At 48.3% G+C, this 17,077-nt stretch overlaps 1 protein-coding gene across 2 annotated transcripts in view; it reads right to left on the reverse strand.

The window, feature by feature from the left end:
• Positions 1-194: 194 nt before the first annotated feature.
• The window catches only part of AKAP8L (A-kinase anchoring protein 8 like), a 29,404-nt gene continuing 12,521 nt past the window's right edge, over positions 195-17,077 (reverse strand). Inside the window, exons 4-15 of one of the 2 annotated variants that reach the window (XM_036848466.1) lie at positions 16,892-16,949; positions 16,709-16,789; positions 14,336-14,789; positions 14,148-14,244; positions 13,997-14,067; positions 13,611-13,674; positions 12,604-12,712; positions 11,007-11,148; positions 10,813-10,918; positions 10,445-10,575; positions 667-762; positions 195-582 (exon numbers count right to left, since the gene is read on the reverse strand). In XM_036848466.1, the coding sequence (XP_036704361.1) occupies positions 265-582; positions 667-762; positions 10,445-10,575; positions 10,813-10,918; positions 11,007-11,148; positions 12,604-12,712; positions 13,611-13,674; positions 13,997-14,067; positions 14,148-14,244; positions 14,336-14,789; positions 16,709-16,789; positions 16,892-16,949 (1,727 nt within the window). In that variant the 3' untranslated portion in view covers positions 195-264. Of the gene's footprint in view, positions 583-666; positions 763-10,444; positions 10,576-10,812; positions 10,919-11,006; positions 11,149-12,603; positions 12,713-13,610; positions 13,675-13,996; positions 14,068-14,147; positions 14,245-14,335; positions 14,790-16,708; positions 16,950-17,077 lie in introns of both variants that reach the window. The other variant, XM_036848465.1, reaches the window with a different exon arrangement.

Raw genomic sequence — 17,077 nt, forward strand, 5'->3', positions numbered from 1 at the left:
GCACCCTGGGAGTTTTGGTCCGGACGGCGGTGCCTCGCTGCTCGCAGGCGTATCCCTTCTTCTCCTCCCCGCCAGTGCGCAGGCGCAACCCACCCTTCCCGGGCCCCACCCGCAGGCACACACAGCCCAGCGGCTAGTTCCCGACACCCGCCCACGGGGACCGCGCCGCACATAGACAAAAGAGGAAGAGGTGAGATGGGAAGAAATTTATTAGACTCGGCTTCCAGCCTCGGCCACGCGGGCCCCGCCCGCCCCGGGCCCGGGTCATGGAGCGCCCCCCCCGCCCTCCTCGTCGTCGTCATCAGCCTCCACGTCCAGGCCCGGGATGCCTCGGATCTGGCGCTCCAGCGCACCGCCCAGTAGGGGCACGGCCGCCTCCTCGTCCTCCTCGGGGGGCGGCGGTGGGGGTGGGGACGCGGCCCCGGGGGCCGGCTCCGGGGGCACTGGGGGCTGCGCCGGCGCGCCCTCTGCACCCTCCGCGACCCCTGCCGCTTCGACCAGCGCCCCCTCCTCCAGGGCACTGCCCTCCGCCTCCTCCTGTTCCTTCTCCTCCTCCGGGCCGTCGGTGAAAGGGTTCTCGCCCTGCGGAGAGGGGCGCGATACTGAAAAAAGGGAGGACCCGCGAGGCTGGGGACGGGGCCGGCATGCCAGGGGCGTGCAGCTCACCTTCAGATAGAGCTCCAGCTTCTTGCTGATCAGCTTGTTGTTGAGGATGCTGCGAGCCACCATGAGCGAGGACTTCTTAGACTGCTCCATCATGAGCTGCGGGCAAGGCAGGCAGGGCTGCAGAGGCTGCCCCAGGTATCCACAAGCCCCCCACCCCACCCCGCCGGATCGGGCAGAGACCACTCACACCCGCGCACCTCTCCACCTCCACCTCGGGGCCCAGCACCGCCAATGACTACTACCAGATTGCGTAGTTCTGTAAGCGCACCCTTGGGTACAAGCGTGGGTCCACTCTACAAGCATGGAGCCACGACCCGATTTGATCTTTGCTCAAATGCTCCATCTTTACATACCATACTTACTGTATGTAACTGATTACAGACATGTCTTTACAGCTGTACTGCAGAAATCTGATTTGCTTACTTAAAAATTATAAGCAGTGAACAAATAAAAAAACCTACTAAAAACCAAATGTGCAACTCCTAACAAGGGGGCAAATGCCCTAAAATGCACGGAACTCTTTAGGATAAACAGGGAGGATATAAAAGCAGGAATACGAATGTCAAACAGTATATTTTAGTGATACAAATCCTTTTAATCCATAGGATTCCCAGGAGGAAGAATTATACCCCCAAATGTAAAGGTTGAAAAAAGAGACACTTATACTCTGTTGGTGAGAGGCTCAACTGTTTATTTTCTGGAAATCAGTTTGATAGAATGTATCAAAAGTAAAAATTTCTCAGTAATTCCTTCCCGGCGTCTAGCCAAGTTTAAAATTGGAAACATGCATGCACACTGGTTGCAGTAGTGAAAAATTGGAAAGCACCTTAACGTTCTTCAGTGGAGAAGTGGTTAAGTAAATCAGACATTCAAAAGAACACCATGAGGTCCTTAAAGTAGGGCTCATCTCTCCCCTGGCATAAGAAAGATGTGTGACGGGACAGTGTGCATAGCATGCCAGAGCCTTTCCCTCTGGGAGGATTTATACCAAAATGCTACATGATTTTCTCGGTGGTGAGAATGAAGGCAACTCTTACTTACATCATTAATGCAAGTAATGGTAATGCAAGTATAAAGCCATAAACAGGAAAAACAGGTAAAGCTATTTTTGGAGGGGTGGGGAAGCTGATCTCCAGGACCTTTACTCTACCCTAGCCACTCTATTATCACATTTCAGAAAATCATCTCATTTTCTGTTTCTACTCCCTTTCCCCACCTTCATCTTTTTCTCCTTACATATTTTTCTCTACTACTTAGGGAAAATATTAATAGCCCTCATGCATGCTGAAAATGAAACAAGTTAAAGATACACAGAAGAAAACTGCCTACATATTGGTTTGTCCTGGTGGGGAATAAAAGGGATAATTGGTTCCGGTCACAGGTGTAATTGTGGGTACTTTAAGGTTTGGTACACTTACAAGGCTGTAGTAGAAACAGATATCCCATGGATATTACACGTTAAACTATGTGTTATCTGTAGAACACCCAGCCTCAATGTGCACACCGCTGACTACAGCTACAGAAGCGTTCCTTTAGTTGTGACCCAATTTACTCTGGATAAGAGCAAAAACGGTTCACATTCCATTATTTATAAAGTTACCTGCTGTTTGCTTTCATTATTTTTGCTACACTCATTATATTTGCATTTAAATGTTTTAGGCAACTTAAGAACGAATGTACAAGATGCAGTAAAAATGAATTGCTTGGGCTTCCCTGGTGGCGCAGTGGTTAAGAATCCACCTGCCAATGCAGGGGACATGGGTTTGAGCCCTGGTCCGGGAAGATCCCACATGCCGCGGAGCAACTAAGCCCATGCACCCCAACTACTGAGCCTGCGCTCTAGAGCCCGTGAGCCACAACTACCGAAGCCCGCATGCCTAGAGCCTGTGCTCTGCAACAGAGAAGCGACCGCAGTGAGAAGCCTGCACACTGCAACAAAGAGTAGCCGCAACCAGAGAAAGCCCGCATGCAGCAACGAAGACCCAACACAGCCAAAAATAAATAAATAAAAATAAAAAAGAATTGCTTGATATCCATTACTTCGTGTATATCAAGCACAGCAGTAAAACAAAAAACCCATATATTTAATTTTTTCTTAGTTTTTTTTTTTGCTTTTGTGATTTTTTTTGATGCTTGACTAACATGCACGTGCTGTAAAAATAGTTAACATGGAACTAACTTGAGATGATGGCTTTGTTTAATGTCTTAAGAGATTTTCATGAACAATTCAAGCATAATTGTTAAGAACACGTGTATTAAGTTCATGTTAAGCGGAATAAAAGTTTTATGAACAGAAAAAAGATGCACAATTAGGATACTATTCTCACTCACCAACACATTATCCTCCTCCCTTTAGGTGCACAGATGGACACACCAGAATGTCTCCCAACTGAGGCACACTTACAATGTTTTCAGATTTTTGCTACAACAACCACATACCACATACTAGCAGACCTTATAAGAAATACCAAAGGAGGTTCTTCAAGCAGAAAGGAAGTGATCCCAGACAATAATGCAAATCCACATGAAAGAACAAAAAAGGTAATTATGTAATTACAAAAAACACTACAAATGCAATATGTTTTCCTGTCTTCTCAACTGGTTTAAAAAGGAGTTGTATAAAACTATACATATATTTAAATATTAAAAATATATATAGTTCTAAATATATATAAATTATTGTTTGGCCTGTAACAGAGAAATGTAATATATTTGCCAATAATGGCACAAAGAAGGTTGGGGGAGTAAAACTGTATTGGGCTAATAAGGAAATGACTATAGATGGTAACTTCAATCCACAGGAAGAATTCAAATGAAGAGAACCAGTAATGAGCAATAAGAAGGCCAATATAGGGGCTTCCCTGGTGGCGCAGTGGTTGAGAATCTGCCTGCCAATGCAGGGGACAGGGGTTCGAGCCCTGGTCTGGGAAGATCCCACATGCCGCGGAGCAACTGGGCCCATGAGCCACAATTACTGAGCCTGCGCGTCTGGAGCCTGTGCTCCGCAACAAGAGAGGCCACGATAGTGAGAGGCCCGCGCACCACGATGAAGAGTGGCCCCCGCTTGCCACAACTAGAGAAAGCCCTCGCACAGAAACGAAGACCCAACACAGCCATAAATAAAATAAATAAATAAAATTAAAAAAAAGAAAAAAGAAAATGCTCCCTATTAAAAAAAAAAAAAAAGGCCAATATAACAAAAACTAGAAATATGTAACTGCTCTCCTTTCTTCTGTCAGCTTCCTTAAAAGACAAATTATATAAAGTAATAATTACATTGTATTACATTATTGGGTTTGTACCACATACAGATGTACTACTTTACATAACAAAAACCTCCTATGTAGAGAGGTACATAAGAGTAACTTAGTCTCACTGAAATTAAGTTATTGTATCTAAAGGAAAACTTAAAAAGTTAATATGTATAAGGTAAGGCCTAGAGAAACCACTAAGAAAATAATGCCCCAAAATGCAGTGCAAAAAAACCATTAAAGAAAATTAAATGTTATACTAAAGTAATACTTAATAAAAGAAAGCAGTAAAGCGTGAATAGAAGAACAATGTAAATCTAATAATATCAACAATGACGTTAAATGTGAATGAATTAAACAATCCAGTCAAAAGGCAGAGACTGTCAAACTGGATAGAAAAACAAGATCAAATTATATGCTATTCATAGGAGATACACTTTAGATCCAATAGATTCAATAAATAGAAATGAAAAGGATGGGAGAAGATACACAATTATCAACCATAAGAAAAATGAACTGGCTATACTAATAGCAGACAAAATAGAGTGTTAAAACAAAAAATGGTACTAAGACAGAAAGGGACACTTTATAAGGATAAAGGGTCACTCCATCAGGAGGATATAACAATTATAAGTATAGATGCACCTAACAACAGAGCACCAAAATACATAAGACAAAAATTGACAGAAATAAAGGGAGAAACAGACAATTCAACAATAGCTGGAGGGCTTCCCTGGTGGCGCAGTGGTTGAGAGTCTGCCTGCCAATGCAGGGGACATGGGTTCGAGCCCTGGTCTGGGAGGATCCCACGTGCCGTGGAGCAACTGGGCCCGTGAGCCACAACTACTGAGCCTGCGCGTCTGGAGCCTGTGCTCTGCAATGAGAGGCCGTGACAGTGAGAGGCCCGCGCACCACGATGAAGAGTGGCCCCCGCTCGCCACAACTGGAGAAAAAGCCTTCGCACAGAAACGAAGACCCAACACAGCCAAAAATAAATAAATTTAAAAAAAAACAATAAAACAATAGCTGGAGATATCAATATCCCACTGTCAATAATGCATAGAACAACTTGGCAGAAGATCAACAAGGAAATAAAAGGCTTGAACAACACTGTAAAACCAAACAAGCATAACAGGTATCTATAGAACACTCCACACAGCAAGAGCAGAAAATCCATTCTTCTCAAATGCACAAGGCACAGCATAGGCCATACACTAGGCCATAGAACAAACTTCAGTAAATTAAAAGGACTGAAATAATAGAATGTGTATTCTCTGACCACATTGAATAAAATTAGAAATCAGTAACAGAAAAGAATTTGGGAAATTCAGAAATATGTGAAAATTAAATGACACACTGCTGAATAACTAGTGGGTCTAAGAAAAAGAAATCAGAGGGAAATTAGAAAATAACTTGAGATGAGTGAAAATGAGGATGTGACATGCCAAAAGTTACGGGATACAGTGAAAGCAGTACTCAGAGAAAAAATTATAGCTATAAATGCCTACATTAAAATAGAAAAAACCCTAAGCAAGCAGAAGATTAGAGTAGAAATTAACGAAGCAGAGAACAGAAAAATAAGAGGAAAAAAAAATCAATGAAGCCATAAGTTTGTTCTTTTTAAAGATCAACAAAATTAACAAACCTTAACAAGACTGACCAAGAAAAAAACAAGACTCAAATTACAGCAGTCAGAAATGAAAGAAGGGAACTACTGACATTACAGAAATAAAAAGGATTATAATGGAACACTAGAAATAAAGTATGCTAATAAATTGGATAATAGATGAAACAGACATATTTTTAGAAAGACACAAACTACTGAAACTGACTCAAGAAGAAATAGAGGGAATTCCCTGGTGTTCCAGTGGTTAGGACCACTCAGCACCTTCACTGCCGGAGCCCAGGTTCAATCTCTGGCCCGGGAAGTAAGGTCCTGAAAGATGCGTGGCGCAACCAAAGAAAGAAGAAGAAATAGAAAATCTAAATAGACCAATAACAAGTAAAGAAATAGAATTAGCAATGAAAAAAACAGCAGCTACCCACAAAGAAAAGCCCAGGTCCAGATGGCTTCAGGGGCAAATTCTACCAATTTAATACCAATTCTTCACATACTTCCAAACAACAGGAGGGAAAACTTCCCAACTCAATTTTTGAGGCCAGTATTACTTTGATACCAAAACCAAAGACATCACAAAAAAACAAAGATGAATTATCTCTTATGAATACAGATGCAAAAATTCTCAACAAAACATCAGCAAAGCCAATCCAACAACATATAAAAAAATTATACACCATGACCAAGTAGGATTTTTCCCAGGAACACCAAGCGTGGCTTAACAACCCAAGTCAATGTAATATACCATACCAATAGAATAAAACACAAAAACCACATGAGCATCTCAATAAATGCAGAAAAAGCATTTGACAAAATCCAATACCCTTCCAGAATAAAAACACTCAACAAGATACGAATAGAAGGGAATTCAGCAACCAGATAAAGGGCACCTATGAAAAATCCACAGCTAACATCATACTTAATGGTCAAAGACTGATGCTTCCTCCCCTACCAAGATCAGGAACAAGAAGATACTTCTCTTCAAAATTGTGTTGGATGTTCTAGCCAGGGCAATTAAAGAAGAAAAAAAAAAAATTAAACAGCATCCAGATTGGAAAGGAAGTAGTTAAACTATCTCTATTTGCAGATGACTGATCTTATATATAGAAAATGCTAAGGAATCCACTAAAAAAACTATTAGAATTAATAAACAACTTCAGTGAGGTTACAGGATAAAATATCAACATACAAAAATCAATTGTATTTTGATACACAAAGAACAACCCAGAAATGGAATTAAAGAACACAATTCCATTTATAATAGTATCAAAAGAATAAAATACTTAGGAATAAATTAAGAACCCCAAAAGTGCAAAACTTATACACTGGAAACTATAAAACACTGTTAAAAGAAATTAAAGAAGATCTAAATAAATGCAAAGACACCCCATATTTATAGATTGGAAGACTTAATACTGCTGAATATTCTTCATATTGATACAGAAATTGAATATAGTCCTATCAGAATACCAGTTGGCTTCTTTGTAGAAACTGACATGCTGGTCCTAAAATTCTTGGAAGCTCAAGGAACAATCTTGATAAAAAAGGAACAAAAGTTGGAGGAGTCACACCTTCCGATTCTAAATCTTACTATGAAGCTACAGTGTGGTAATGGCATAAGAATAAATATAGAGAACAAAAGAATAAAGAGTCCAGAAACAAATCCATGTAGCTATGGTCAACTGACTTTTGACAAGGGTGCCATAGTCAAAATGGGAAAAAACAGTCACAGGGAAAAAATAGTTTCGTCTACAAATGGTGCTGGGACAACTGGAAAATCACATGGAATAGAATGAAGTTGAACCTTACCCTTATACCATATACAAAAATTAACTAAAATGCATTAAAGATCCAAATTATAGGAGCTGAAACTGTAAAATTCTTATCATAAGAAAACATAGGGGAGCTCCCCTGGTGGCGCAGGTTAAGAACCTGCCTGCCAATGCAGGGGACACAGGTTTGAGCCCTGGTCTGGGAAGATCCCACATGCCACGGAGCAACTAAGCCCGTGCGCCACTACTGAGCCTGTGCTCTAGAGCCCACGAGCCACAACTACTGAGCCCGCGTGCCACAACTACTGAAGCCTGTGCACCTAGAGCCTGTGCTCCGCAACAAGAGAAGCCACCGCAATGAGAAGCCTGTGCACCGCAATGAAGAGTAGCCCCCGCTCGCTGCAACTAAAGGAAGCCCGTGAGCAGCAATGAAGACCCAACGCAGCCAAAAATAACTAAATAAATAAATTTATTTTTTTTTTAAAAAGAAAAGATAGGGGTAAATCTTTGTGACCTTTTATTTGACAATGGATTCTTAGATATGATACCCCAAGCACAGGAACAAAAGAAAAAAAAATAGATAAACTGGATTTCATCAAAATTAAACTTTTGTGCTGCAAAGATGCATCAAGAAGGTGAAAAAAAACAACCCACAGAATGGGAGAAAATATTTGCAAATCATATGCCTGATAAGGTACTTGTATCTAGAATATATAAAGAACCCTTAACTCAAAAAGACCACAAAATTAAAAAATAAAGTATCTGAACAGACATTTCTTCACCTCTAAGAATGTAGACAGATGGCCAACAAGCCGCTGAAAAGATGCTCAACATCATTAGTCAGTTATCAGGGAAGTGCGAATGAAAAATACAACAGATACCACTGCACGCCCACTAGAATGGCTGGAATCATAGAATGGCTGGAATCAAAAAGTCAGATAATAACTAGTGTTGGTGAGATATGAATAAATCAGAACTCTCATATATTGCTGATAGGGATATAAGTACAGCCACTTTGGAAAACAATCTGGCAGTTCCTCAAGAAGTTAAAATGTTACTATTTGACCCAGATATTCCACTCCTGTCTAAAAGAAATGATAATACATGTCCACACAAAAACTTGCATCATAACAGAATTATCCATAATAGCCAAGAGGTAGAAACAATCCAAATTCTAAAGAATGAATAAACCAAATGAGGTATGTGTCCATACAAGAGAATATTTTTAGGCCATACAAAGGAATGAAATTCTGATACATACTACAATATAGATGAACACTGAACACACGCTAAATTGAAGAAGCCGATCACAGAAGACCACATACTATGTGACTGCATTTTTATGAAATGTTCAGAATAAGCAAATACATGGAGACAGGTAGTAGATCAGTGGTCGCCTAAGGCTGGGGGAGCATGGGGGTTGGAGAGTGATAGCTAAAGGGTATGGGTTTCTTTTTGAGGTGATGAAAAGGTTCTGTAATTGTCTGTGCTGATAGCTGCACAACTGTGAATATTATTAAAAACTACTGACTTGTACACCTTACATGGATGAACCGTATGGTATGTGAGTTGTATATCAATAAAGCTGTCATCAAAATAATAATAATAATAATAATTAGAAGCTTTTTCTTCACTTCTAAGTCTGGAATTTTTAAAAATATAGTGTTTATACTGAAACTATCTCTATAAACTAATTACTTCTGGTGTCTTCAAAGTAACTTTTATCACCCTTCCAATCCCCTCTACAGTTGCTGGTTGTTACAGCTGTTCTTTTTTTTTCAACTTGCTTTAGAATCAGTTTTGAGTTTATTTTTTGCTAGCTATCATTCACTTCACCCAGATTTTCCAAGTTTTAATACCATGCACTGTCCACCCTCTACAATCTGCTCTCTGTTCTCTTTTGGTATACCCCTTTTATCAGCTCCCAACCCAAGAATCTCACCTTGGCAAGATCCCTACAGCTTCTCTGTTGCCAAAGCCAACGGACATTTCCCTTATCTTTCCATATCTCTCAATTGCATATGCCAATCCCAAATCTCCTCAACCACCCAAGCCAGATCTCTAAGCCCATCCCACTGTTGAGAATCATTGCACTGAGAAAGACCAGAGATGAATCTGATGGGCATGGAAAAAGGTTGAGAAATGCTATTTCTTACACCCCTTTGCTGCTATTATCTGCTCATAAATCCCATCAGCCTCCTCCAGGGTGATGGCAGCCAAGACTCTCTTTCTAGCCCAGACCGGGTCCTGAGCCTCTCAGCTCTTTCCCTACTGCAAAGCCCCACCACCCTCACTTGATCTCTTACAGACACCTCTAACCTAGGATGTCACCCAGTCAACGAAAAAAAAAAAAAACAACCCACCTACTCTGGCTTCTGTGCTAGGCACTGGGAATACACTGGAATGCAAGACAGAATTTTTTCAATTTCTTGCCAAACTCGCTCCTTTCCCTGTACCATATACCGCCCTCCCCATCATAGCAGCACCACTGTCCACCAGTTAAGGCAGAAATCTGCGACATCCCAGACTTCTGGTCACTCCCTCATGCCAACCTCCTGTTCACTTCCTTAAACACCTCTTCTATCCTGCCTGTCCCTTCATCTCCAAGGTGGAGGCATACCTCTGGCTTGATACTGCAGCAGCCCTTCCTTATCCCCAACCTCCCTCCCACAACAGGTGCCCGAAGTCTCTCGTCCAACACCAACTCTAATCCTACTGGTCCCCCACTTAAAAGCTTTGCTGCCTATAGGAGCAAGATCAGGCCCCTCAGCCCAGCCCTTGTGAACCTTGTGTCCAATCCCTCCTCCAACAACACTTGCACCATACACTTCTCCCTGTTTGGTTTCTGAACCTAATGTGGCCATTGACCCATATGCACATGGAGGTCCCCATATCCCACAGACCTTACTTCTTAAGGTCTAGCTCTGATGCCACCACCTGCCAGGCAGGGTCCCCATTTCCCACCCCTCTCTCGGTAGCTTCGCTGACTGCACTGGGCTGGAAATGTCTACATCTTCCTGTGCCCTGCAGTCCCTGCAGTTTCTCATGGGCAAGCAGGGGTTATAACCCCAGGACCTCCCCAGTGGTCTCACTCACTCAACCCACAGGCTGGTGGGAGGGCACTGGTGGCCACTCACCCTGCGGTTCCGGTTGTGATCCATGGTCTTGAGGTGCTTCTGAATGATCCCAAACTGCATGGGAATGAAGAGGTCACAGGCTGCACAGTGGGCTGCCTCTACCTTCTTCACAAAATGTTCCATGGCAATTTCTGTAGAGGGGAGAAGGAGGGGAGTTGCCACTGGTCCCAGGCACCTAAGAAAGACCCAGGAGTTGGGGGAAAACAGCAGACCAGCTCCTCACCTCACCCTGCCACTTCCATGTGGGCCTGAGGCTGTTCTCAGTGACCCTCCCTGGGGGAACAGAGGGGTGTTGTGACCCCACTCTGAGAACCAGAGGAGGGAAGGCTGAGGTCCTGCCTGATAGGACTGGGATGGAACCTCCTCACCTTGGGTCAGATCTTGGTCTCTGTAGATCTGCTGGATCAGACCATCAAGGTCCTCCACGGTTTTTCGGAGCTCCTCTGTCTTCTTGGTCTTGTTGGCAACGTAGTCCTGCCAGAGATCCCAAGGAGATATTAAGGTTTGTGTGGGCTGCTCTATGTCCTGAGGGTAAAAGCAGCTGTACCACTCCAAGGCTCACCTGCAGAAAGTCAGCTGTCTGCTTCGGAAGCTTGGTGCCTACGTACTTAAAGTGTTCCTTGTGAAACTTGCTGTCCAGGTGGCTGGCCATCTCATCCTCGTAAAAGGTCCGGTATTTGCAGAGAGAACACACAAACTGGATCCTGCCACAGGAGGGAAATGAGGGACTGAGACCAAGAGGGTCCCAGGGAACAGTGCTGTTGCCTCACCCAACCCAGCTGCGAGCCCTGAAACAGGCCTTGCTCATGGGCCTGTGAAGTACGGTCCCAGCAGGGGAACAGGCTAGGACCAGTGGGGTTGGGGGAGTGGAGAGGGACAGAACGTCTGCAGGCTGCAGTTACTGCAACGTAGGGGACAGGGGAGGAGCTCTTCCTTCCCGTAGGCAGGAGGCTGAAGCCTGAGGCAGCAGCTGCTGCAACAGGCAAGGAGTCGCTGGAAGGTTGCCGGAGGGCATCTCTACCAAGGCTGGGCAGGAGCTTGTGTACTTGGCCCAGCTGGGGACCGGAAGGAAGGATGCCCTGGCGTGAGCCAGGTGGCCCTGAGGTGCAGAGTGGAGTACGCAGTCCCGAGGCAGGGCCCGAAAAGGTGCTGCATCTTCCTTCTGGGGTCTGAGGGACTGCAAGGCCCAGCCCATCCTTTGCTCAGAATGCTTGGGGGTGGTGTCGGGAGGGATGGGAGGCAAGCAGGCCTGGGCACCTGCTGCCTCATCTTCCTCTTCTGAGAAGAGACCAGTCTGAGCTGGAAGGAGGGCGCCCGCCTGGCCTGCCAGAGGGCAGCCTGGAGTCACCTGAGCGAGGTGCTCTGTCTGGGCCTCGTGTCCACAGCAGAAGCCCGGGGTCTGGGGCCTGGGCCGGAGCAGGCCGCCGTGGCAAGGGGCGGAGGAGGCCAGCCGCCACCGAGGCCTTGGGGCAGGTCCCTACCTCTGCCGGACGTCCTTATCTGGGCCACGGGGTCAGCTTTGTCTGGAGAGCCCAGGGGCCAGGCGCCGGCGAGGCTGAGGAAGGTCCAGCAAGAGCAAGAGTCTGAGGCGGAGGAGGAGGAGGCAAGCGCCAGTGCGGGAGCCCTGAGGGCAGACAGACCCGACCAAGGGGCGTGAAGGGCTCAGCCGCAGACAGGCCCGGCCTGACAGGGCCGGCGGGCAGGGCAGAGGGCAGGCCCGAGGCTGCCACAGCCCACAGGTGCTGCCATCTCTCCTGAGCGCAGTGACGGCCTCTTGGCAGCTAGCTGGGGTGGCACAGGCGCCTTGGACCTTGAGTCTCTGATGAGTTGGCCCCCTCCCGCAGGGGCATCAGGCCCCCAGTGCACCTTGGGGCTCGTGCGCCGAGTGACCTAGTGCTGGAGCTTCTGGGCAACGGTGGTGAGCAGTGTCAGATCTCAGGCCAAAGTCGCTAGCGGTCGCCAGGCGGCCGCAGAGGGGCAAGGGACGAATCAGGCCTTGGGAGCTGGGCCTGGCGGAAAGCAGGGTCCATGCACGGCCGAGCAGGTGGCAGCTCCCAAGGGAGGCCAAAGGGCGCTGAGGCAGCAGAGCTATGGCCCTGCTCTCCTGGAGGCAGCCCCAGAGTGAGGCAGAGGCAAAGGGGTGGAGGGAAGCTGGTTACCTTTCCACCATGCGGTCTCGCTGCCGCTTTTTCTGCTTGTCCTGGCTCTTTTTGCCTGCCTGCAACTTGCGCTTGGTCTGACCACTCTCATCCTGGGTGCTCAGGGACCCTGTGGGAACAGAGGGGCACAGTTACCAGTTTGTGGCCTCTGGCTGGATCATCCACCATCTACTCCAGAGGGTCCATTCTGAAAGCAGCTGTCGAGCAAGGCCTCTGGCTGTGAGCAGGGCTGGGTACCCTGGAATGGGTGGGGAGTGATTTTGGCCTAGGCCCTGAAGAGGGGAGGACACGTGCTGACCCCACCACTCTCCAGGACATCTATACTCTGCAGAGTGGGCCACAGGGAGGCTGGAAGGTAAAGAGAGGCTGTCTCAGCGGGGACACTGGCACAAGTTCAGAGGGTCCAGGTGGCAGGATGCAGGAAGGCCTCAGTTGGGGCCTAAGAGCAGCCTCCAAGGGTAAAGGCCCCAAAGCTTGCATGGCCCTGCCCACCTCACACTAGGCACCGCGGCAACAGTAGGCTGAGGCTGGATTTATGGTTAGGTACCTGCTGGCGCTCATCACTTGAATAGGGGGACAGGGACTCCCAACAGGGGCTGTGGAGGCGCTAAGGGAAAAGACACGCAAACCAGAGCCGTAAAAACTGCACCAAGGGTCCCGGCTTGGACACCAGCCATTAAGGACTCAGAACTGCACGCTACTAAGGGCCTGAGGGCAGGGGGTGTGCCTGGGGTTCCCCCACACTTTTGCTTGCTGCCCCCACCTGAAGGCAAAACCAGTGTACTAGGCAGGGGCCATCGCCACCCATAGCCTCGGTCTGGGAAGATTAGCGGCAGAGTGGGAAGGGGGTGAAGAGGGAGGTTACTCCCTACCAGCACATACCCAGCCACACAAGGGAGGATCCAAGCTGGACACATTTCTGCCAAAACCCTGCCCTTGGCAGGACCCCTCCCACCACGAGCACCTGGAAGAGCCACCCCAGCGCCCAGGCCACTCAGAAGACTCACCCTTCTCTGCATCCTCTTTGCCTTCTTCCTTCCCGTCCTCTTTTCCCTCTTCGTCTTCTCCTTCCTAAGACACAATTTCAAAAATTCAATGTTAAAGCATGTATAGCTGTTCATAACAGCTGTAAATGACTAGGCCCTGTTCCAGGGCAGGCACTGAGCCAGGAGCCTCACAACCTCCCAACAGCCCTTGCACAGAGGGCTCACTCTGCCATTTTTCTGATAAGGAAATCCAACCTCTGGTTAGGCAGCCTGCCAGCAGCTTGTGCTCTCTACCAGACCTCCACCTCCTTGTACTAGTCATGTGTGCATGCAGGGATGACTCAGGCAGCCCACTGTTCACAGGCCTCACCTACAGACAGACCGAGTGCAGGGCTGGGGCCACTTACTGCTCTGAAGTCCTTCTCCACAGCCTCAGCGCCTTCAGTGCCCTCTGCAGCTTCCCCCTCGGTGCCCTCGTCTGAAAGGTAAGAGGAAGCAAGCTCAGCCCAGGAGCCCCAAGGGGCAGAGGGCAAGGGTCGTGCCAGTGCCTGGGCCCACCATTGTCTGAATCACTGTTATCGGAGCAGTCCGTCCGGGTGGCTTTGCTGTCAGGCTCGTCGGGACTGCCACATTGCTTTCTCTTCTTTTTCTTGGTCTGGGTCAGAAAGAGGGAGCAGGGTCAGGGTGGATGGCTCCAGGCTCCTCGCTCTGCTCAGTCACAAAACAGGAAGGCCTCCTCCACTCACCCGAAAGTCAGCTGTGGTCCAGGTCTTCCAGGTCCGCCTCATCTGTTTCATGCCGTTGCCAAACCCAAAGCCAAAGCGGGAGCCACCCGGGAAGGTGCCCCCGCCACGCATGCCCTGGAACATGCCGTACTCAGGGATGATGTTCTGGGAGAAGAGGGAGGGCAGCCGGGAGGCACCAGGCATGCACTGGCCCCGGGCCCCCATGGGGTCTTCCCACACGCGCCCATAGCCTGAGGCCATCGGCCGGCCACTCCGGGAGTCCCGGGCCCAGCCCTGAGCCCGTGGGCCAAAGGTGTCGCCACCACGCATGCGGAACTGGTCGCGGTAGGCATCATACTGGCCCTCGTAGGCCACTTCCATCTCAGGGTCAAGCTCGCCGTAGTCATAGCCCGACCGGAACAGATCACGCTCACTCAGGACGGCTCTCGAGTCACAGGCCTCGTACGAATCATATCTGCAGAGGCAGGTGGCAAGCATCAGGGAGGGCCTTGGGTCCTATCACCCTTCTGCTCCTGCCTGCCACCAAACCTCCCTGTCATGGGGACAGAAAACCCACTCCAGCACCTACCCCATTGATCCCCATCAGAGGATCAATGTTCGGAAATGCCAATTTAAAAGGCCTCTCAGGAGCAGACTTCGAGAAGCCAGAAGGGCCTCTCAGATGATGTCCCCAAGCTTGCATGTGGGCCACACCAGCTTGAGGACCCTAAGAAGGACTGACTATTAGGGTAAAGTAGATCTCAGTTAGGAGAAGAGACAGCCCACAGCCCACAAGAAACGTGCATGTGTCTGCGGCAGTCACAACATCCAAGGTTGCTCCTCGAGGGGCAGAGCCAAGCACCCCAGCATCCTGCAGTACATGGGCAGTTCAGCACATCAGTGTTTGTCCACTGGGGCTGATGACACCCATGAGAGACTGCCAAACCCTTCAAAGTCCAGCACCCCTCGAAACGAAAAGGAAGACGAAACAAGGAATGTTGCCAGGAAAGACAATGTGACCTTGCCCAGGGACAAGAAAAAGAGTTCTTATGAGCTCATATCAACCCTGGAGCCCAGGACAGGGAATCACATCCTACATAGCAACTGGGAAGGCAGGCCAAACATTCTGCCTGCGCAAGACAGGGCACCAGAGAGAGCCGTTCTAACCATGGCTGCAACCCACAGGCCCAGACCCCACATGTCTCTTTGCCAAAGCTGGGTAGTCAGGAAGCACCAGCAGCATGAAAGAAGAGGTCAGTGCTACCCAATTGCCACTCCATCCCTCAACCCTGCTCTCCAGCTCCAGGTACATAGAAGGTACATAGGCAGCTGGCACCAGCAGCAATGTCAGCCCAACTCCACGGCCCCCCGCCCTCCCCCTGCCTGCAATTTCACAGCCTCAGCTCCAAGCACTATGACTGTCAGGCAGGGGATGTGCTGGGCATCCCCCAACACTTTTTGCTTGCTACAAAGCCCGTGCAAGCAAAAGTCCCCTTGGTACCCTCCGCCCCCTAGTGGTCCTGGGGCCTCACTTGGCCCCATCAGTGCCTGGCCAGGCCCCTCCTTACTCTCTGCTCTCTCCCATTTGTCAGCTGGAGCCATTAGGCCACTCCACTCCATCCTGTGCCAGAAATACATGTGCCCTCCTCACTGAAACCTCTCACTAGGGCACAAGAACTTCTAGGCCAGCACCAGTTCAGACAATGACAAATGCCCACAGCATGATGCTGTGGGGTAGGGCAGATCTGAGTGGGAGGCCCAGCTCCACTATTTACTCCTGGGTGCCTGTGGGCAAGAGGTGTGACCCGCCTGCGCTTCACTTTCCCCATTTGCAAAGTGAGGATGTCAACAGTTCCTCACGGGCACTTCTGAGGCTCAACAGGTACATGTTTATAAGGCACTGAAGGGTGGCCAGGACATGCCCACATCTTCCTTGTCCCTTATGTGGGATGCCCAGCTCACAGTGGTCAGCCCCAAGGGTTCATCCCACCCTTCACACCCAACCCAATCTGTCCTGCCCTGACAGAACGCAGGATGTAAAGTATCAGAAGAATGTCAAATGGCTGTCTCCAGAGGGAAGAGCCCTTTAACAATGCTCCTGAGAAGAGCCACTCAGAGGGTACAGTGAAGCCAGCCCAGTCTGGGCTTGTTCCTCCCTCTAAAAGCTGGAAGAGAGGCTCACCATCAGGCAATGGGGGAGGGTGGAGGGAGGAGGGGACACAGGCCAAAGAAGGGAAGTGCACTGGACCCCAAGCAATCTCTGGGAAGCCCCAACAGCAGAGCAAAGAAGGAGAAAGCAGACGTAAGAGGCAGTTCAGAAGAGGGAGACGCCAGGGGGCAATAGGCAGGAGGTGATCCTGCAGAGCCTCAGCCCCTAGGCAGGTGTCCACTCACCTTTCTCCACCTGAGCCGTACACGCCTCCTTGTATCATGTCTGTCTCCAAATGCGGCACCATATCTAAGCGTTGGTTAATTCTGGACAAAACGGAATCAGCACTGGCACTACCCATGGCACTAGGGTTTGCATTTGTGTCAGAGCTAGGCATTTCCCAAGAGTTTGAAGTGGCCATACCATACCCATAGTTGGTGGTGTTATCCTGGCCATAGCCATAGCCATAACCATAGTTCTCGTAGCCTGCAATGAGGGAGACAGAAAGACAGACAAGATGGAGGGGGCGAGGAGAGACAGACAAACACAGAGACGAGGACACCTTCGGTCACAGAGACAAGACTGGATCTTAGCCACCTAAGGCTGGGTGGGCC

The sequence above is a fragment of the Balaenoptera musculus genome, chromosome 3 (assembly GCF_009873245.2).
Source record: "Balaenoptera musculus isolate JJ_BM4_2016_0621 chromosome 3, mBalMus1.pri.v3, whole genome shotgun sequence".
NCBI lineage: Eukaryota > Metazoa > Chordata > Mammalia > Artiodactyla > Balaenopteridae > Balaenoptera > Balaenoptera musculus.